Below are 23,419 nucleotides of genomic sequence, written 5' to 3' on the forward strand. Positions count from 1 at the left end.
ATTTTTATTAAATAGTGTAAATTATATTTAAATTTCACGAATTTCAATAATTTAAAATTAAAATTACATAACAATTCAATAATTTTCCAAAATCATGAAATTTAATAATTCCATATTGCTTGATCCTATATGCTGTAATCCTTGCAATATGGTATACTTATTTGTATTTTTGCATGAGTATAGGCTTGGATTAATCATATAAATATTGTGAATTGCACCAGGTTTGATTGTTATTCAGGTTATCAAGCTCAACCTAAACTTAAAGGCAATGCCCAGATTTTCAAGCTAAATCTCAACCTAAAGCCAAAAATCCAAAGCCCAATTCATAAAAAATCTTGTATTGGATTGGATCAGGCTTTGCAAGTACATATTGGACATTAGCGGGCAAGGCTTTTAAAAACTGGATTAGTTCCCTAGTCAAATGGTCTGACCGTCTGGTTCGAATAGATAGTCCATTTTAACTTAAAAAATAAAAAAATAAAAGATGGCCAAAAATATTGTTCTGGTTAACGATTTGATGGTTTAACCATCAGGGTCAATAGGTTGCTGACAAAAAAAACAGTTTTAGGGTGAAACATAACTGGTTACCTGACCAATTTCCGGTTTTTTTGGTCCCACTGCCTGGTTCGATCCATTTTGAGAACCATGTGATAAAGTATATGTCATGCACGTGTGCAAGTAAAAGCAATGTTATGAGACTCAAACTCTGCTGCTGGTTTGTACGGTGAAAAAAGAGAATCATGCATTTTTCATAATTTTATTGGACCAAGAGCGGCCTAAAAATTTGTGGGCTAATGCGGGCCTGGGCGCGGGCCGCGCCTGTTCATCCCCACTGAGACTCAAGTCGCTGCCAGGCTTGCCTTCCAAGCCGGCACGGGATTCAACAAATATTTCGCACAAAACAATCGAAACATACTCTCTCTCTCTCTCTCTCTCTCTCTCTCTCTCTCGTCACTCCGTTCGCTCCAAAATTGACATCGCCACCTCCGCCGATCGCAGATAATCGTCAAACATCAGAAGAAAGAACAATTCTCTTCTTTAATGGCGGAATTCCTTGACCTGGAGGCCCAGGACGGCATACGCATGCCATGGAACGTCTTCCCTGGCACGAAACAAGAAGCAGCCAACTGCGTCGTCCCAGTCTCTGCGATCTACACGCCGTTGAAACCCTTCCCCAACATGCCAGTCCTTCCCTACTCTCCTCTCCGTTGCCGTACCTGCAGATCGGTTCTAAACCCTTTCTCCATTGTCGATTATATGGCTAAGATCTGGATATGTCCTTTCTGTTTCCAACGCAACCATTTTCCTCCTCATTACGCTTCGATCTCCGAAGATAATCTCCCTGCCGAGCTCTTTCCTCAGTACACGACAATTGAGTACGAGGCGCCCACAGAGAGAACTGTTGTTCCACCTGTCTTCTTGTTCGTTGTCGATACTTGCATCATTGAGGAGGAGCTAGGGTTCTTGAAGTCTGCTTTGTCTCAGGCGATTGATCTTTTGCCGGATAATTCGCTTGTTGGGTTCATCACCTTTGGGACCTACGTTCATGTGCATGAACTAGGGTTCGGGTTGATCCCGAAGACGTATGTTTTTAAAGGCTCCAAGGAGATATCGAAAGATCAGATTCTTGAGCAGATGAATTTCTTTGCAAAGAAGCCGAAGCCAATCACCGGCGTAATTGCCGGTTCCAGGGACGGTCTCACTGCCGAAAGCATAGCTCGCTTCTTATTGCCTGCATCTGAGTGTGAATTTGCTTTTAATTCGGTAGTTTTATTTCTCCTTCTTAAACATGGAAAGCTTTAAGCTTTTTGGGAAAATTCTATTACAGAAAAAAAAAAAAAAACATTGATCGTAGTTCAAGTTTTTTATCATCCAGTAGACTCAAAGTTTATAATCGTTCTACATCTCAGCTAGATAAAGACAAAAAAGAATCTTAGTAAACACAAATACATAGATATTACTTATATTACTTACTGAGTGTATGGTTATTTTGTTCTTAGTTAATTGAACATTGATAACTATGGTCTGTGACATTTTGTTTGATTTGGATGGATTGGTTCTTGGTTCAGGTTTTGGAAGAACTTCAGAAAGATCCTTGGCCTGTACCAGCAGATCAACGGGCAACAAGGTGTACAAGCACAGCATTGAGTGTGGCTGCCAGTTTGTTAGGAGCTTGTGTTCCTGGTTCCGGAGCTAGAATCATGGCATTTATTGGGGGGCCATCAACAGAAGGGTCTGGTGCTGTAAGTTGTATTGGACTTCTTATAATTGTTGTATTTCATCTTCTTCTTAGGTTATATCAGGGAAGCTAAGCCCGTTATAAAATTGCATTTTCTTTATCACTTCCTGCTAGCTTGGTATCTCCACAGTGCATCATGAAATCTGGAGCTTGGCTTTTATTTATATTTACAAGAACTTAGATCGTTGAGGAAATAATAAGAGACCAATTCCTTACAAAATCATTCCTACTGATTGCTCTAGTTCTTAGAAGATAAATATCCACTCCGGATTTTTGCAGAGCTCAAACTCTGCTTTTCCCTTTTTAATTCAATTACTTCTTGTTTATCAAAATAAGGAAAATAACCCATTCAACTAAGAACTACCAACTATTACAATTGTCTCTTTACTAATAAACCTTAAAGATTCTTCATTTTTCTATTTCTCTCCTTCCAAATTTCTCAATAGGTATTAACTAGTAAGTGCTACAAAAAGGAAAATAGTTGAAGGAATTCCTATGCTTGCTTTAGGAGAGCCTTTTAATTAGGGCAAAAAAAATCTCTTCTTAATTCTTCCGTAAGTATTTAGAGTTAACCAACTCCATTTAAAAGAGAGAAGAGAAGACATTACAGCAAATTTATCCATGGGATGACTGAGTGCATACCTTGCTTTTGTGGGACCTTGGTCACCCCTTTGAGATGCTTATAAGCAGTTAAGCACTATCAACTAACTTGTGTTCTTTGGTGTTATATTTTGTGAAAAGATGGTTAGAAAATAGAGAGAAAAGAGATAGCTTCCTCTGCCCTATGTAAGAGGACTCGTAGGCCTTCTTGGTCTCCTCCTCCCTCTGGGTTCATAAAACTGAATTTTGATGGTAGTTGCTTAAGGAATCCAGGGCCTTCTGGGATTGGGCGAGTGTTCAGGAATGAGGATGGGGTTATCACTGCCATGTTCTCAGGCCCAATTAGAGAAGGGGACTCTCTTAGGGCTGAGATTCTTGCAGCCTTGGAAGGTATCCAAAGAGCAAGAGATTTTAACATCAGATGTTTGGTCCTTGAAGCCTTGAAGGTGACTCGGAGGTAGTGATTACAGCTGGGTGAAGAGGTTTGTGGAGTTATAACAATGAGAAAAAAAAATTCAAAGGGCTGAGTAGGGATATTGTGTTGCATTACAGCTGGGTGAAGAGGACTGCTAACTCATTTGCTGATGGATTAGCCAAGCAGGGGGTGAATAGGGAATCTCTATTTTGGGCTAACTTCTGACTTTCTTCCATTGTATTCTGTTGGTGGGGAGTTAAGAGATTTTACACCCCCCCTTTGTACTTAAAGTTTCACATAGTTTCATATCATTAATAAAGTTTCTTGTTCTTGATCCAAAAAAAAAAAAAGAAAATAGAGAGAAAAGAAAGAGAATAGAAGAAGAATGAAGGCAAAAGAAAGAGAGAATAGTTTAGGCAGTTGAATTGAGTGACCCCCCAGGTGACTAAGGAGCCATTTGATAACGGATGAAGTTGCTGAGATGAAAGACTAATTGCTTTGTTTTTTAGTTAAATTAATTAAATAATAAAAAAATTCAAGGTTATAGTGATCTACCCAACTTCAGTTTCAGCCATTCAGGAGCTCACAATGTCCTTAAAAACTTATTCACCAAAAGACAAAGCAATAAGCTTTTTAGTTCAGCATCTTCATTTGTTATTAAGCAGTCCCTAAGAGTGCTTTATATATTAAAATAGTAAAAGGTCCATAATTTCCCTATATAGGTGTTTCTTAAGTTGTGCACAGATATTCATCACGCCCAGCTTACCCAGTAAACCCACAGTTCTGGTTTTGACAATACCTTTGGTATGCACATTGACTAATTGAAACTCAAATTGTATGAAAGGTAAACATACTTCTGTAGACAATTTCTTTGGTAAAATGTCTATCAACTTTAATATGTTTAGTGTGTCATGGTGAATAAGATTGTAACCGTTGTTGATGGCTGCTTGGTTATTAGAATATAGTTCCAAGGGTTCCCTAAATTTGACTCTCCATGGCTGCTTTGTAAGCAATGTAGAAGTTATTCTTGCTTCCTTTTCTATTTTCTCTTCTATATTTGCTCGTTAATGCTTGTAGCTGAAGCAAGGTTCAAAATATCGATTCAGGCTGATACGGTTGGGGTGTATTGGCCTGCATCAAGCTGCATTTTTAGTTTTTTTTCCAAACTGGTTCGGGGGGGGGGTCGGTTTAAGGCCCATCTACCTCCTGAACCAGGTCAGATCCTGAAACACCTACTGTAGGGGCATATCTGGAGGTCACTGATATGATATGTATCAGTCGGTACAGTCTGATACTTATCGATATTTTTAACCTTGGGCTGAAGCATATTATTGCGTTTTGTAATTTTCTGCTTCAGCTTCACCACCTAAAAGGAATAGCCACTGTTGTTAAAATCTTATGATTTACAATATAATTTATGATTTGTATCATGAAACCCAAGGGTTTTGATTTGAATCTTACATCTGAATCCTTTTCTGCAAAAAGGGTTCATTGTGATTCAAATCAAAAAAATTAAGAATTAGTTTTCTACTTTGTCATTTTGTTTTGATTATATTTAGTTTTGTCAAGGGTGACTTGTTTTAAAGACTTTACTAGAAATTGATTTGTTTGCATTATTTAAGTCCATGTATTGAGTTTATTTTCTATCGTATGTTGAATAAAGAGCCATGTATGTGGATTATTTGACTTTCAAGTTAAACTTGATTGTATCACCTTAATTCTGTTGGTTTAAGTACATATATGGTAGATATGACTTAAAAATAGGATAAAACACTTTTTTATATATATTTAGCCTTTTATCATATGTATATTTAATTTTTTTGACAAATTTGTAAAAAATAGAAATTATCTTGCAATTCACGATTCAATTTTCTCTACGATTTACAGTTGATTACAATTTTCAGAACATTGAGAATAACCCGAACTCCTTGTTAATTTGAACTTCTATTGATCATCAAGTTTGCATCCACCTAATTCCATTCCCAACCTCCCAATAGGCACATCAGTACAAACTCTCCAATTATATCTTGGCCAACCAGTTGTTCTGATCGTTTCTTCCATTCCATCCTCACCTTCCAAGCTATCTGCTCTCCCCTTGATCTTCCTTATAAGATCAGCCTCTTTTCCTTTAGAATCAGGTCCCAGCCTCACCAGTCACCAACTTATCTTTTGGGTCTTAGAAGAACATTTTAGGGAATGTGATAGCATTCACTATATTTTAGGGGCTACAAGAGAAAAGAACAGGAGGATCTTTGGTGATGTATTTATAGCTTCCCAGGATTTCTGTGCTTGCTGGCTATTGGCCAACTTCTTATGGTTCAGTTTTAGCGTTGATGGATCTTTTTTTTTTTTTTGATAGATAGTGAAAAGCTTTATTGATTATAAACAACAGAGATGTTGATAAAAAAAAAAAATTATAAACAACAGAGATGCACAGATTTTACATGTAAGTTAAACAGAGCATATAAAAGCATATAAATTCTCATCTCTCCATGTTGATCCAAAAAAAAACAAACAAAAGGAACTCCCATCTCTCCACATATGTTCCTTAACTGGGCCTAAAACAACTGTTTCTTATTTTCCCCTTGTTTGGCCATTACATCAGACAAACTATTAGCCGACCTTGGTACCCATTGTATCTTCATTTGGATGTTTCTAACCAGCCACATTGTCTTCAATTCATTCTTGTAAGTCTATTGCATCTTCTCTCCATTCAACAACCAATCAATTGTCACTTTGGAATCATCTTTTATGGTTAATTTTCTTAGTTTCATTTCATTTGCCCTGTTCACCCCTTGGATTACTGCTAACAGCTGTGCCCAATAGGACCTGAGAACAATAAAACATTTCTATCACATGACCCTCTTCATCTCTAAAAACCCATCCCACTCCTAATGGCCATAGATTCCCAAGGCTACTACCATCAAAGTTGAACTTAATAAAATCCCTTTCTAGTGGGATCCAATACCATCGAGTCTTATTTTTAGATGAGGTTATAGCCACTTCCCCATTTCCTAATGATATCCTCAAATGAGAAAGGTGAGAAAACATCCATTGATTTAACACAGTGTGCCAACTAAATTGTGATGCATTCAATTATTTCCTCCTTGCTTCTCTCCTGATCTTTGAATATCCTTGCATATCTCTCTTCCCAAACTATTCAGAGAAGAACTGCCCTACTGCATCTCAACATGGTTCTTCCTCTTTTATTTGGCTGATTGTAAGTAGATGACCAGATGGTAAGAATGAAGTAGCCATGCACAGCAAGAGATTTCACCTGCACCCAAACAAGAGAAACCATTCCCAAATACCTTTTTTTTTTGGGTAAATCTCTTAAACTACCCATACTGTTTAGCGAATTGACACGCGGTACCCTTACTGTTTAGCTATTGTATTGTGGTACCCTTAAGTTTTTTGACAATTGTCGTTGCCGTTAAGTGCTAACGGAAGGAAACGAAATGTCAAATTTGCCCTCCATTATTCCTCAAATTTCGTCCCCTCTTCTTATTCTCTTTCTCCTTCCTCTGCTTATCCTTCATCCATCTTCATCTCCGTTCATCGTCTTCTCGACGGCGAACAGAGAACTTTGATTGGCGTTGGCTTCTTGTCTGCAAATACCACGAAGGAAGAGACACTCGTGTCCTCCACCATTGAGAAGGCAAAGGGATGAATCCTATTTTGATGATGGTAGTGATTCGAAGGATGATGACGATTCAAACAACGATGATCCGTGCTACTCAGGTAGAAAACCCTCTGGATCTCAAGTTCCTCTCAACGAGTTGCAACCAGAGTTCATCCTCTCAGAATCAGTTCTGAGGCTTCCATTGAACTGGTTCTCCTGAAACACTGCAGTCTCTGGGCAAGAATCTTCTTACTGTACCTCTGTCAATTCCATAAATGGATATACTCTTCTCCCAAATCTGACGGCCTCTACCATTAAACATTTCAGGCTGAACGATCACAATGTTTCTTAAAAATCAAGATTCTAAGGTCTCTATCTCCCTCACACCCCTGTTTCATCACTACCGTTGACAAGTGAAGGTGCCCAAGACGATGGAGGAAGAAGCATTGTGAACAGTATGGAAGGAGAAGAACAAACATACACAGCTCCCCCACTCCTGAGTCCCATCTAATCGCAGACATGGAGGAAGAAGAAGTATGGAAGGCGGAAGAGGAAGAACAAACATACACAGCTCACCATACAACGATGCCAACCGGCCTGACAGAAGAATTCAAAGAACTGAAGCCGATCATCAACGACTTTCACACGTATCGTATCGGCGTTAGCAAATGCTCATCTCTACTCACTCAACATATAGAAGCTCCACTGGACAGTCTGGTCCGTCGTCTGTCGATTCGATAAACCGCAGACGTACAAGCATTTCATCAAGAGCTGCTCACTTAAAGAAGGGTCCCAGTTTCCCACCACCGTCGGATTCTTGAGAGAGGTCAACGTTATATTTGGGTTACCGGTGGTGACTAGTACAGAGAGATTGGGTATACTGGATGATGAGAGGCACGTAATAGGTTTCAGCATCATCGGCGGAGAGCACCTGTTGAGGAACTACCGACCAGTTCGGAGAATATTCTTTTAACTTTTAAAATGGCCTCTACCGTCAAACATTTCAGGCTGAATGATCACAATATATGCTTCTTAAAAATCGAGGTTCTAAGGTCTCCATCTCCCTCTCACCTCTGTTTCATCACTAGACGAAGTGGCGAACTGCGACTCTCTCTCATCATAGTGGATGTGGACAAAAGAGCTCATGTTACCTTAAGCTTGTGGGCTGCTGGAGACGGAAACCGCATGTTCTGTTCTACTGGATTCAGATTTGGAAACCGTGGTACTGGATTCGGAATTGAAAATCAGTTGCTGTGGCCGCCATCGCTTGCGACAACGATACCAAAATTATTGTCACCCGCTACAACTTCTGCAATGGATTGCTGCTCCACACCACCCTTTAATTCTTCTTCATAGAGTGGAGCTTCTGGGTTTGAAAGGTTAGGGTTTTGATGAACCAGTATCTCTTTCCCTTTTCTCTGTTTTATTTTGGAAATTTGAAGAAGTCACCGGCGAAAGTGGTCGGATACAGACGACGACAGTGGTGGCGATGGCGGCAGAGAAACAAGGAGTGGAATGGTTGCAGAGTGGTTAACTGTAGCTGCCGCCGGGGAGAGGGATGGTGAAGAAGGGAGAGGGACAAAGGGCAAAATTGGGTTTTGAAAAAAAATTATACATCACGTGGTGTCACGTGTGTATGAATTTCAACGGAACATTAACGGATATTAACGGCAGGGGTAGAGCTAGTCAATTGTCAGAAAACTTAAGGGTGCTGCAAGACAATAGCTAAACAGTAAGGGTATCACGTGTCAATTCGCTATACAGCAGGGGTAGTTTAAGAGATTTACCCTTTTTTTGAAGAAGAAAGATAACTTTGTATTAACCACAAAAAGGAGGAAGGGTGATTCTAAGCTGGCTGAGAAAAGAACAGCATCCAAGGTGGTTCAGAAATGAGATAAAAAAATATTAGAATTGTCAAAAGATATGCAGCTATTAATCCATTGGGTTCCAAGGTCAGTCAACAATCTAGCCAATTAGTTAGCAAAACAAGGTGTAAACAGAGACCATGTTTTTTGGGCGCAGCTGTAAGTCTGTAACCTTGAGGAGCAGAGTCCCTGGGATTTTTCTTTTTTCTGTTGTAAGGGGTAGCCAAGGCTAATTGATGTTGTAACACCTTTCTATTATTAATAAAACTGCTCTTTTTTGCTGATCATAAAAAGGATGAAGGGTGTACATGAGAGGATGTACAAGCCTCAAAGATGAAAAGGAGGCAAGATTAGTTAGGCAATGTATTTTTACTATACAAAAAATCCCTTCCCAAATCCAACTTTTCTAAACCATCAGCCAAAGAGTTTAGGTTTCTTGGGATCCATCTGAAGTTGTAGGATAAAAAAGATAACTCAAAGATCTCATGTAAGAAGCTGGACAGTCTCCAAGGGCCCAAACCATTCCTAAATACTAGTAACCAAGGGGCCAGAGGTAAGTAAGTGATAGCAGGTCTAAGGAGATAGGTACCAATTAGACCTTCTCTTTTGAAGAATATCGCTAGTATTAATTTTCTCATGAAAGACTTCCCAAGAAACACCCCAATTTTAGGAGGAATAGGTTTGTTTCAAATCTCTTTCATAGGAAAAATGCTGTTGTGGAGGAGGAAGAGAGGACAATACTTGATAAAAAGAGGCACATGACAAACTACCAGAAGGGTTAGGAGAGAAATATGACTGTCATGCTTAAGGGGGTCCAAAAATACCCCTTCCAAGGTTTGCATAAGGTTAATTATAGAGGGGAGATCCAAATCATGAATGCCTCTTTTGAACCCAAACCCCAGCCAAAACCATTTAAGGAGGAAGATGGAATAACAGATTTAGAAATTAACTTTGATTTAACAAAAGCAAGTGATAACAAAGAAGTTGCAAAATACGTGATATCACCATACTCAGACAAAAAATTAGCACAAAAGGTTCAAGCATGTAAACAGCATTCTCTATTGAGTAGCATCACCCAACTTGTCCACCATCATGCGCATGTCTTTGGACATTCCTCCTTAAAGGGAGATTTACACATATCTAGCTTGATGGGTTAACCAAAATGAGAGAAATGTTCATGAGTTCAACTAAAGGAACCATCAATAGGCTCTGGCTACTTAAAAGAAGTTTGGTTGGACGATATGTCAATTCTGAACCAGATTTGGAAGAGGTGTAGACTTGGGCTTTTGCTGAATGGAAACCAAGCAATCCATTCCAGGTGAGGAGACTCAATGCTGGTTATTTTCTTTTTTTTTTAGCTGTGAAGATGAAGCTCGTGATATTCTCAATCGCGAACAAGGTCAGTTACATTATCCTGAATTAAGGTTGGAAAGATGGAACCGTCTCGTTGGGGCTCTGAGAAACTTGGGGCCCTCAAGTTATGTCTGGATAAATGTTTTTGGCATCCCTCTGCACGCCTAGAGCATTCAAACGTTCAAGAAGATTGAAGATGTTTGGTAGTTTTTGTTTTGTTGATTCAAGAACCAATGCTTGGAGGAATCTTTGTTCTACATGTATCCTTATCAAGGTTGAGGAAGTCCATTTTGTTCCTACTTCTCCATTGCTTCATTATGGTGAAGAACTGTATGACTTGAGAGTGCTAGTGGAGGGGTATTACCTTGGTAGATTGATAGTTAACATGGTTGTGTAGGAGTGGAGGGCTCCTTCTACATCAACCGGTTCGAAGATGAGGAAGTTGATTGGGCTCTAAATAGAGGAAGAGCCATAGATTGAAGGTGAGGGCATTTCTAGAATAAATGTTGCCAAAATTGATTAGTGGGGTTTGATGGGATGGGGATGATTGAGTTTTGCAACATTGGAAAGGTGAAGAGGGCCAACTTGGGGGAGAATTTGATAGAGGTATTGGGTAATGGGGACCACTTGGAGTCAGTTGAAGAAGTAAATAAAGGTGGCACAGAGTTTGCAAGACATGTGGTGGACCTAAAACAAAAGGGGTCGGGGACTGTTGAAGGAGATGGAAGGGTTTCAATGCTATCTTATGATGAGTAAACTATTGGTCTATTTGGGGCCCACTTTCGAAAACCCATTATTTCAAAAGAAAGGAAGTCGATCAGTGCTTTAGGTCTTAAGTGTAACGGGTGGAGTTTGTCTTTGTTTGAAGGTCCAAAAAGGTGGATGAGATTGTGCAAATCCTCTCCAGTCAGAGCTCAAAGGGGAAAGGAAAATCGATGGGAATGGGTGACTTTCAGGTTCGAAAAAAAGGAAAAGGTGGCCCATTGATTTAATAGGCGCGCCTAGGTGCATAGGCGAGGTGCGTTTTAGGGTATGCGCCTCGCCTAGGTCCTAGGTGTAGCCCTTTCAAAAGGCGCACGCCTGATGTGCCTTGCGCCTCATCCCGGACATCTGCCTTTTGAAAATTTGACGCTTTTTTGCCTTTTTTGAACATAGAAGTTGGGTCAGGGGCTCTGCCCCCAGACCCCCCATGCCACACCCCTCGAAGCAAGCCTAAACAATTTGAAGCTCCAAGAACCCCCAATTTGGTAATGTTGTTCATTCATTCATCCTAATAAAATGTCTTCTTAAAAAACGAGTAAAACTATAAAATCATTATTTTTTGTGTGAAAACTAAAAATTTAAGAGCTAACGTGGACTTGTTTAGGCTTGCCTCAAGGGGCGTGGCACAAAGGCAACTTGTAGAATCAAGAATGTAATATGTTTTACATTACATTAGCTACGCGAAGTAATGCAATTGAGTGGAAAAAGAGATTAGAGGTTTTAAAAGCTTGAAAATGTTTTATATGTTTGATTTTATTTTTAAATTCTCATTTGAATATGCTTTACATAATTACATCTTATGTTTATGTATTTTAATTTTAGATAATAGTTTTTTAAAACATTATTTTAGAATTTAAGTTTATATTTTTTATTAATATTATATTCTGAATCTTTTGGAATTTTATGACATTTTTTGAATTTTTTTTATAATTTTGACCCTTGCACCTTTTTTGCGCCTTGCGCTTTTAAAACACTAAGGAGGCCACAATGAGGTTTGTGGAGGGGAGCATAGGAAGCGATATTGCCCGGAACCCTAGCACGGGTGGGATTGCACCTGTTTGTTGCGAGTAACTTGTGGCATAAGCTGAAGATGCAACTCTAGCAAAGGATGCTGGCACTCCATCTTCGATTTCTCAATCGAATATAGTTCTCTCTAGCGGCTCCATTGAGGTCAGTAAAAAAGAGAAAGTCGGGCTGGAGGAAATGAGGAGGTTTGGAACAATGTTTTAAAATGCGGAGGCATGATGCGAGGCGTTCCACTACCTAGAGGCGTGTGGCATGGTTCAAAATGCAAGAGGCGTAAGCCTACTGAACACAAGGAGGCGTAAGCCTCCTTAAGAGGAGGGGGGTTAGGAGGTGGATGAAGAGGAAGGGGGGATCTCATTTTTTCTTTATTTTTAATAAAATCTTTTATATAAGCCTATTGAACACAAGGAGGCGTAAGCCTCCTTAAGAGGAGGGGGGTTAGGAGGAGGATGAAGAGGGAGGGGGGATCTCATTTTTTCCTTATTTTTAATAAAATCTTTTATGTTAAGAAGAATAAAGATGCATGACATTAGTTCAAAGGGGGGTCTTGTCAAAAAGGGGGTCAGGGGGGCTGCGCCCCCCAGTCGAAGGGGCAGGGGGCATACCACTTTTTTTCCCCTTATCTTTTCTTCCCTTCCCTTTCCTTTTCTTTCCTTTTCTCTTTTTTTCTTCTCTTTCTTTTCCTTTCCTTTTTTTTTTCTTTTTTTTTCTGTTGTTTTATATCAAATGTGCATGAGGCGCATGAGGTGTATGCCTCAAGCACGCTTCACGGAAAAAGCGCAAGAGGTGAACGCCTCAGAGGTGTCAGCGCCTCTGGCATACACCTCAGGGCATTTTGAGGAGCACCTTGCTGCGCCTCCAAGCGTACGCCTCCCACGCCTTTTAAAACACTAGTCTGGAAAGGGTTTGCCATGGATGACTAAGGAAGCATGTCAGAAAATGACAACAGAGGATATATCGGTCCGAACGCGGTTTTCTACACACCTACCCAAGCTAAGAATATTGATATGGTCCAATGGCAACGTGTGGAAGTGCTGGCTGGTAGTTTTTGTGTGGATTCAGGTAGGAGGGAGGAGGTTGAGAAAGTTCTAGGTGTGGCAGAAGTAGAGAACATCTTTGAGGAGGTGGTGGTAGGAAAGTTAGGTGTGGACCTTGGATGTAGAGAACATCTTTCAAGTGGCGTATAAAAAGAGGAAGGACTATGTGGAGAGGACCGAGGGCAGCAGTATGCTAGTCTTTATGGGAAGAAAGAAACTCCAGGATCTTCTTTGAAGTAGAGAGAGGTGCTGAAGATCTGAGTGCTCTGATCCATATAAGGGTTGTACAGTGGATGACATGCTGCGGAAGTGGGGTGAGATTGCTAGTTGTACCGAGACTAAAGCAGTAATGAGTGTGTCTTGGACTCCCCCACTTGCGGGTTTCATAAAACTAAACTTTGATGGAAGTAGCAAAGGGAACCCTAGACAATCAGGGATTGGGGGTGTTTTCAGGGATGAGAATGGGGTTGTTTCTGCCATGTTCTTAGGCCTAATTGGAGTGGGTGGCTCTCTTAGAGCTGAGATTCATGCAGTTATGGAAGAGTCCAGAAAGCTAGGGAGATGAATATTAGAAAACTCATAATTGAAGGGGACTCGAGGTGGTAGTAGGATGGCTGAATAAAGACAACAATGGTTTATGGAGTTATAGCAATGTGAGGAAATTCAGATGGCTGGTTCGAGAAGTGGAAGTTAAAATCAGTTAGGTAAAAAGATCAACTTTTTCTTTTGCTGATGGGTTAGCTAAACAAGGGGTGGACAAGGATTCAATGTTCTGGGCACAAATGTAATTTAAATTTCTTTTTTCTTTTTTTATCTTTCTCTCTTGTTTCCTTTCTTGGGGCTCAAGCGGAAGTTGGAAGATAAGAAAGTTTGTCTTCCTCTTTGTAATTCTTATTATGATAATTAATGAATTAATAAAAAAAAACTCACAGGACTCACAATGTAGACTCGACAGACTTTTAACTCTGGAAACAACCAACTCAATGAAGAAAAAGACAAATAACTCAAACGACTATGACATAACATAATATGACTAGTGGACTCAGAAACAAAAGTAGTTCTATTAGGTTGTACTTGGCTCTGCTCAGGCACATCTAGCAGATAGATTCCATTCGTCTCATGGCCATTCCCAATCACCTCTGAGATTTCATGTCTTAAAAAACACAATAGAAAGGGAAAAAAGTCACACTGCAATTCAGTGATTTAGTCAAATTACTAACTAAAAGCAAATTGGTATTAAGTTTAGGTACATAAAGAATAGATGATAAGGTCAGGGCATGGGAAGTCTTAATGTCTCCCTTTCCCTTGATAGGGGCAAGAGAACCATTAGCATGGGATATCTTATCCCGGCTAGAAAGGAGTTAGTAAGAGGTGCATAATTGTGAAATGCTGGTTATATGGTCTGAATCACCGGAATCAATTATTCGAGGGGTTTTATGAGTACTTGAGATAGAAGTATGATTTGCAGTTGCACGAATACCTGAGTGGGCATAGGCTAAGGAAGGAACTCTCTCTGAAGGAGCTACGGTAGTGGACTCCAAATGACTAATTATTCGGTCATACTTCTCATACTCAGCCCTGACAGTTGCAAGTTGTTCCCCTACTAACTTTTCTCCACCCTATCCTTGTTCACCTTGTGAGAAGGTGGCTACATTTGCATTTCCCCCCTTTCCAGTTTCAAACCTTTTTCCACCATTTTCTGTTTTAGTCTAGCAAGAATGAGTTCTGGATGCAACTTCCAACAGGTGTCTTTGGTGTGTTTAGGCTTCTTGTAGTATTCACAGATAACATATTTCTTCCTAGCGTTAACCTTTGGCTTAATCTTGGCATTGGCATAGTGATCAACTTGTGGCTTGGCAGACTGAACTTGTCTTCTGCTTTCCTCACTGCTCACCATAGCATATGCCCGAGATAGCCACCTAATCCTATGCTAAAACATCCTACCTCACAATATCATACTTCAAGTTGAGTCTAGTAAGGAATTCAAAGACCTAATTCCTCTCTACCAACTTCCTATATATTTTCTACATCCTTTGTGCAACCCTAAACAATAGTTTCCATCAAGTCAATCTCTTGCCAAAGAGATTTCAGCATAGAGAAATAGACGACTAAGGGCTTCTCCCCCTATCTTAGATTATTCATATCATGCTTCAATTTGTAGGCCTGAACAACATTAAGCTTTTGGGAATAGGTCTCCGTAACACCATCCCACACTTCTTGCAGTTTCCATCCATAGGTAATGTTGACTAATGTGTGGTTGTATAAAATTCACTAACCAATCCACTACTGTGTAGTTTTCTTGCATCCACCTTTCATAGGTAGGATCATCCTCCTTCGGTTTCTTCTTACTCCCAGTAATGTAACCCCATTTTACTCTATTACACACATGTATTTTAATAGATTGAGACCGGGCTTGGTCCCATCTAACTTTACAGTAGTCACAGCCCCAAAAAGATTCTCCACTGACCCCCCATGTCCAAATCTGGAATTTGTGGAATATTTAGTCTCTCCTCCAGTTTGCTCCTTACAAATGCAAACGAAAATCAAATTAGGGTTTTAATAGGTTAGATTTACTGTTCTAAGCAAAGAATAGCCCTTCAACCACCCAAAAATAGGGTTTCACAGAACCCAACAAAATGGGGAGAAAGAGAGAAACTTTAGCCACTCCTCCTAGAGGTTCCAAAACTTAGTCCAACCAAAACCACCCTTAATAGAAATCACAAGGCTTACCTCTGATCCCCAAGCGCCTGGTTCAAACTGTCTCTACGCCTGGTTCAAGCAGCCCTTGGAGAGGTGTGAATTGCGATCTCTCCACTAAAGAAGAAAACAAAAACTAATAATTACAATTGTGCCCAGTACAAAAGTTCCCTAGCTGCCCCTTGCTTGGCTAGACAATCTGCCATAGTATTTGCTGATCTTCTCACCCGTTGTATTCTTAGATACATGTTTCTTGTCGGCATCTTAAACCTTTTAGTTTCATTCTTGAAGCACCAAATTACTGACTCTGGGCTCTGCAACCAGCTTATTACTACCTTGGAATCACCTTCAACCATTAGCTGTCCACCCCTAATTGAGCTGCAAACTGTACATCTTGCAGGTCTGCAAGTAATTCTGCTCTAATAGACTCCCACTCCTAGAGGACCTGAGAAGAAAAGTATCACATTTCCAATTCCATTCCTCAAAACCCCACCCAAGCCAGAGGGGCCTTGGTTTCCTCGACTGCTTCCATCAGAATTCAGCTTCTTTTTTTGATAAGACCATCAAAATTCAGCTTCAAGAGACCTGCAGGAGGTGATGACCAGCTTGTTCTTACTCTAGTCTTGGAGGATGAACAACTTGCCACTGCTGCCCAATTCCTCCAGATATCATTAAAGGAGAATTGGTGGAACAAGTTCAAAGATTTCAGCCAATGGATAACCCTATACAAGACACAGTCCTTAATCTCTTGATGGTTCCTTTCCTTCTGGAAAATTCTAGCATTCCTTTCTTCCCAAATTGTCCAAACCAATGCAGCTCTTGCACACCTCCACATAGTTTTACCTCTTTTCTGCTGCCATACAAATGTAGTAGGATCAAAAAGCAATCTTAATTCTGCTAGCAAATTCCACCTGCTCCCAAACAAAGATAGGAGCCAATCCCATAACTCTGCCATAAAAGAACAACAAATCAGTAAATGGTAACAGTCCTCACTCTGAGATCTGCAAAGGATGTACCAATTAGGAGAAATACGAAGGAAAGGTCTTCTCTTTTGTAAATTGTCCAAGGTGTTTACTTTCCCATGGTAAACTTCTTAATAAAAAGCCACAACCTTAGGGGGAATTCAGTTGGAATCTTCCTTCAGCATGAATAATCTCTTTTGTTCATCAGCTTTCATGTGGCCTAAGAAATGGGGAAGAATTATGTGGAGGTGCACTAGAGTGGCACTCATTTGGACCATATGGGAAGAAAGGAATATAAGAGTCTTTAAAGAACAGGAGAGAACTAATGAGGCAATTATTAAATGTATAACCGTTAGGGTGGCTCACTGAATCAAATATCTGGCTACTTTTTCAAGCTTCTCAATAAACAACATAATAAGAAAATGAGGGGAAGTAGCATGAACATTTAGAAAAAAAGAATGCAACTCACAGAAGATGGGTGGTGCCAACAAGGGGATTCATTAAACTTAATTTTGACCGCAGTTGCATGCGGAATCCAGGACCTTCAAGAGTTGGGGTGTTTTTAGGAACAGAGGGGGTCACATCATTGCATTGTTTCTGGGTTCAATTGGAATAGGGGACTCATTAAGAGCAGAACTAATGGAAATGCTACAGGGTATGCAGTGGGCAAAAGAAATGCGATTAAAAAATTAATCATAGAAGGTGACTCAAGGTTGTGATTAGTTGGCCAGTCAATAATGAGACAATATTATGGATTTACAGAAATGGAATCAAGAAATTTAGATGGATGAAAAGAAATATGCAAGTACCGATTCAATGGGTACAAGGATCATTGAATGGCATGGCTAGTTCTCAAAACAAGGAGTGGGTTAGGGAACGTTTTTCTGTGCATAGTTATAAGAAATGTAGAGGGAGTGATGGTTTTTACTTTTCCCTCTGAATGTTGATTGTAAAATCTGTACATAACTAATATTTATAGTTAATAAAATTGATGCTTGTATATAAAAAAGTGATCTCTCTTCCCTCCCTTGGTTTCCATAGGAAAAATCTCATAACCTTTTCTATTTTCTTTTTCACTGCCTATGGGATTTTAAAAACTTACAGGTAAGGGTGATTCTACCTCCTAAAGACAGTTTCTCTTCCACACAGGCCACAGCCAGTCTCTTTGAAAACCTCTCTAATAGAGGTTTTTTTTTGATAAGTAAAAAGAAATTTATTAGAGCATTATTATTATTTTTTAAATCTCGCTAATAGAGGGTTCCATAAACTATTTTCTTTTGGCTTAGCTCCAAGAAGGAGAACAAGGTAATTCATTGGCCAGGCTAGGGATTGATTGAACAACCCAGAAAGTCCACATAGAATGTAATTTGACCCTCTTCCAAATTATCCCAACTAAGCAACTTGTATCCGAGTTTATCCTCAAATTGGAAATTTTCTCAAAAAGCTCCACTACCAACCTTATTTTACCCACTGGTCTACTCCTCCCTCACAAAATAGTATGATGCCATTAGCAAATTGAAGGCGTGTAACCACTAACCATTGCTCAAAAGTCAGAATTGTTGTCTTTGAGAGGAACTGGGATTACATCTTCAAGGATTGGTATCTTGCATCATTTTTTGTGATGGATGTTTAAGCATCCTCTCTTTTGTACTTGTAGACTTGTAGTTTTGCATTTTTCTCAAGTAAATAAATAAGTTCCATTGCTTATCGATATATCCAAAAAAAAAAAAAAAAGAAAAAGCTTCTCTAAGTTTTGTGTTTTTCATACTTGTCTTGTAAGTTATCATTAGAAATGTCAATCAGCTAAATATGTGGTACTATTACTTCTTCTCTTTATACAGTTATTACTATACAAAATACTATTAATCTTCTTTTCTTAATACATTTGTTACTATACAAAATACCATTAATCTAATTTCTGCTGATAGGGCATTCATATACATTGTAGTGTTTAATACTTAATTAGTTTTTCTTTGTCTAACCCAATTGCAGATTGTATCTAAGAGTCTATCTGAACCAATTCGTTCCCACAAGGACCTAGATAAAGATTCGGCTCCCTATTACCACAAGGCTGTAAAGTTCTACGACGGATTATCAAAGCAGCTTATAAATCAAGGTCACGTTCTGGATTTGTTTGCTTGTGCTCTTGACCAGGTATTTATTTCTCTGGATCTTTTATTAGTATGTTCGACAATGGTGAGATGGTGATGATATGTGTGTGTTGTGTTACCCGGATATCACTAGATACAGTATTGGATATGAAGTTTACACTAAAAATTGATGTATCCGACACAATATGGTACCCTTGTACAGGTTGTGTGTGCAATAAATTTACATGCACTACTATATTTTACCATTGTTTGCATATTTTTTGTCAGAATAGATTTACATGGTTAAAATCTCTTGTACAAATCTGTCTTTATCTAAAGCAAGTGGGGAACCTACATGATTTAGATTTTTTTTTGCTGATAGCTCAATGCTCATAAGCTCCTTTATTGCTTCTGAATCTCAATTCACTTTTATGGTTTGCAAGATGTATTGTTTTCTTTCCTCTCTTCCTGTTCTTTTGGTGACATGCAAGCTCTGGAACATGTTAGACTCTTCAAACATCAAGATGGTCCTTATAGATGCAACTAGGGTTTTTTTAGCAGAGATTTTATTAGATGACAGAACTATATTCCCAATTTAAACTTTTAAGAATGTATGATAACTCCAGAATTATAGATGATATTGCTTGTATTTAGACCAACATAAAAAATTAAGAATGATGTGTAATAGAAAAACTAGAACTACTTTTGGATATTTTGGTCTATGTTGGACATTATCCTTGGTGATGTTTGAATTTTTATCTCTTGTTATTTCTTGAAGCTTGTTGTTTCTCTTCTTCTGTAAAGTGATACCATGGTAGTTTTTTCTTTCCTATTGTTTGTGTTTGCTTGGTTTGTGCATTGGCTAATTGAGGTTGCATCTGGCTATACTTATTCTTGAAGCTCCACCATGCTTTGTCTTGCTTTGTTGTTGCCATTTTAGGTTAATATTATCAATCAACCCCCCTCCCCACCAAATGGAACTTCTTAGACATTTTCTTGGCAAGGGCCTCAGTTGCTTCTCCTTGGAAATCCATTGACAATCTGCTTCTAGTTTTCTCCCCTTGGATCAGGTATGGTCTAAATTCTGGTAACCGAATAAAATTCTAGGAACAACTTTGGGTCGGGGATTCTCCTCTAAAGGACCAATTCCTTCCTTGTATGCTCTATCAGACTTGAAAAATGAACACATATCATCTTTCTTGGTCCCTTCAGCCTCCACTTTTGGCTTTGGGTGGGACCTAGGCCTGTGTAGGGCAATTAGGGATACAGACATGGATAGCTTGGTAACTTTGCTAGCCTCCCTTGAGATTGTCTTCCTAAACCCTGCTAAGGAAGGCACCAGATTTTGGACCCCTTCTAGCTCTGGTACCTTTTCTTGTGCTTCGTTCTTTGAAACCTTAACTCAGCCTCCTATCCCCTTTGGGTTGTCCTTTCCGGTTAAGGAAATTTGGAGCAGGCTTATTCCTCCTCGGGTTGTTTTTTTTTTTTGTTGGGAAATTTTCCTAGAAAGAATCAACACTTTAGACTTACTTTAGAAAAAGAGACCCAACTATTGTCTACTTCCTAATAGATGTGCTCTTTGTAAAGCTGATGGGGAATCTGGCTACCACCTCTGGTCTCTTGTAAGGTTGCTAAAACTGTATGAGAGTGGGTTTTCTCCTGCTTCGGGTGTTCTTGGTATCCTTCGGAGACTGTCCAAGGTTTGTTTTTTCCTTCTTTTTTCAGTTAGCCTAAGAAGCGAGGGAAGACTATGTGGAGGTGTATTAGGGTAGTAGTATGCTGGTCATTGTGGGAAGAAAGAAACTCACATACTTTTTCCGACAAGGAAAGAACATTGGAAGAATTGTTAGATCAAATCCTTTTAAGGGCTGTCCATTGGCTAAAATTTTTGGAGTTGTTTTTAGATTTTCCTATGGATGACTTGTTAAGAAACTGGAAAGAGATTGCTTCCATTGCTAGATGCAAGAGGACTCTTTGTCCATTTTGATCCCCTCACCCCTCGGGCTTTATAAAGCTGAATTTTGATGGCAGTAGTGTAAGGAATCCAGGGCCCTCTGGGATTGGAGGAATTGTCAGGAATGAGGAAGGGATTGTTATTGCTTTATTCTCTGGCCCTATTGGAGAAGGTAGCTCTCTTAGGGCTGAGATCCTTGCAGCGCTCGAAGGAATTCGAAGAGCAAAGGAATTAAATATCAACCGTTTGATCCTGGAAGGTGATTCGAAGGTGGTGGTTAGTTGGTTGAAGACAGAGGATAGTGGTTTGTGGAACTTTAACAATGAAAAAAAAAAAACAGTTCTTATGGCTGGGTAGGGACATTGAGATTCAATACAGCTGGGTGAAGAGGAGTGCCATCTCATTTGCAGATGGGTTGGCCAAGCGAGGAGTGAATAGTGAGTCTGTATTTTGGGCTAGTTTTTAATCTTTTCTCTTTGCACTCCCTTTGTTTTCTGTTTCTCTTGTATCCATATTCCCTCTTTTCTTTTAATATAATGAAGCTGGTGTTATTGATAAAAAAAAAAAATGAAATAATGTTTTAATGTTAGTTTCATATCTAGACTGTACAGTTGTCTGTACATTCTTGGATTTCCTTACAAAGTGGCCACGTTGTATACAAGGAATGTTTTTTTATTGGTAACACAACTTTTTTTATGTTAATAATGAGAGAGATGCACACAACTGCTATGCAGCAAACCCATAGTCTTGCCAAAGTCACCAGACCATACACCCTTAACTATTTACAACAAGGAATGTTTTTTTATTGGTAACACAACTTTTTTTATGTTAATAATGAGAGAGATGCACACAACTGCTATGCAGCAAACCCATAGTCTTGCCAAAGTCACCAGACCATACACCCTTAACTATTTACAACATCAGATTATAGTAGTTCCCTGGCCCCTAGATGAGATTTCAGAATACCCTCCAGAACATTTGAATTTTTTTTACCCCATATTTTGCCAGCATATCAGCAAAGTCATTTTCTGGTCTCTATGTCCACTGAAATAGTGATGCTCAGCCCTCTCATCATTGCTTTGATCTCCTTTAATGTGCTTCTGTAATGCCATGTTCCCAAAGTGTTGTTCTTCAACTATCCCACCACCACCTTTTAGTCCCCTTCTATTATTAGATTTGTGATGTTAACTTGTTAAGTAGTTTTCCCAGTCTTATTCCATGTAAGACTGCCAGCAGTCCTGCTCTTTTGGATGTGGAGTTGCCAATACCTATAGGGCTCAAGAACAATGGCTTTGATACATCCTTTCCAGTCCCTATTATTCAGGTCCAAGATGATGTCAAACCCTTTTTTTTCCAACTCACAAGTAGAGCTACAAACAGATCTGATGGAATTTGGGTAGGGGTATCTCTGAATCTGATCTGGTAAGATCTAAGAGATCCAAATTTGATCTGATATTCTTTGATGGATGTGTAAAAGATGGATTCAAATTTGAATCCAATTCAATTTGAAGCTTAGTGGATCTATGTATAACTAGCACGAATCTACAAAATTAAATACAACACAAGAAAATGTATATTGTAAATAAATAAAAATATGTTTTCCAAATCCCACTTAATCCTAAAGGACTTAAAATTAAAATTCTGAAAAGGGTATTTTATGTATAGTCAAATTGGACTGGATCAGATCAAGGAATATCCGGATTTGATCCAATTAATAAATGAGTCCTATTTTCAAACTTGATTTGATCTGATTATTGTTAAACAGATATCCAAATCCAAATTAAATGTATCGGGTTCGAATTCAAATTGGATCAAATCCATTCCATTTGCAACCCTACTCATAAGTAGGGGTGATTATTTTCAGCTTGGCCCAGCCGACCAGGGCTGGCATTAGGTCCTATATTTCAGGCCCAGCCTGAGCATGTTTATATATGTTTTTATACATAATTTAAGCACATGTATATATGTTTTTTTTATTAGTAATAGAAGTTTTATTAAGACCGAAAGAGAATAAGAAAGATACACAGTAGAGGCTTCCCACAAAGAGGCACTAGATGCAGCATTGCAGCTTCAAAAAACTAAAAAACAAATTACAACTGGGTTCAAAATAACTGGTTCTTGTGCACCACTGCTTAGCTAAACAATCTCCCACCCCATTTGCCGATCTTCTTTTCCATTGAAACCTCACTATTATCTTTTTTTGTTTTTTTTGATCGATAACAGAATTAAATTCATTTATTAAAAAATATTGAATGGTGCACAGCAGAAAAAGGAGAGATAAGTTCTCTTATCTCTCCCAAAAGAGAAAAAAGATTACAAACATGTCCAAAATAATTGATTTCTTCCCACCCCTTGTTATGCCAAAGAATCAGCAAGGAATTAATATCTCTTTTCACCCATTGTAAGGTAATCTCCATTCCTTGTAGCAGCCTTCTAATTCTTCTCCTCTCGTGAATATATTCCCACCAACCCTCATCCCCTTCCTTTTGCAGCCATCTAATGACCAACTTTGAGTCTCCCTCAATCGCAAGCTTGCGTACATTCAGATCCTTTGCTTTCTGAATTTCTTCCATGACAGCTAGAATTTCATCTCTTAAAGCATCACCCATGACCCACCCCTACTGGACCAGAGAATGAAGTAATATTTTTTCCTTCCTAATTTCTGAATACTCCTTCAATACTAGAAGGTCCTGGGTTACCTTCACTGCTGTCATCAAAATTCAGCTTTATGAAGCATCTTAAAGGTGGGGACAGACCTGTCCATAAGTTGCCTTGGGAGGAGCAGAATCAGCAATTT

At 39.1% G+C, this 23,419-nt stretch overlaps 1 protein-coding gene across 3 annotated transcripts in view; it reads left to right on the forward strand.

Annotated features, from left to right (window-relative positions):
- Positions 1-746: 746 nt before the first annotated feature.
- Positions 747-23,419, forward strand: part of LOC148879493 (Sec23/Sec24 protein transport family protein) — a 64,303-nt gene continuing 41,630 nt past the window's right edge. Inside the window, exons 1-3 of one of the 3 annotated variants that reach the window (XM_088961028.1) lie at positions 747-1,764; positions 2,070-2,243; positions 18,571-18,732. In XM_088961028.1, coding sequence (XP_088817154.1) covers positions 1,042-1,764; positions 2,070-2,243; positions 18,571-18,732 — 1,059 coding nt within the window. In that variant the 5' untranslated portion in view covers positions 747-1,041. The remainder of the gene's footprint in view (positions 1,765-2,069; positions 2,244-18,570; positions 18,733-23,419) is intronic. The other 2 variants (XM_088961029.1, XM_088961030.1) reach the window with 2 other exon arrangements.

Source organism: Nelumbo lutea, chromosome 1, assembly GCF_056320005.1.
Source record: "Nelumbo lutea isolate HS-2025 chromosome 1, American lotus-T2T, whole genome shotgun sequence".
Taxonomy (NCBI): domain Eukaryota; kingdom Viridiplantae; phylum Streptophyta; class Magnoliopsida; order Proteales; family Nelumbonaceae; genus Nelumbo; species Nelumbo lutea.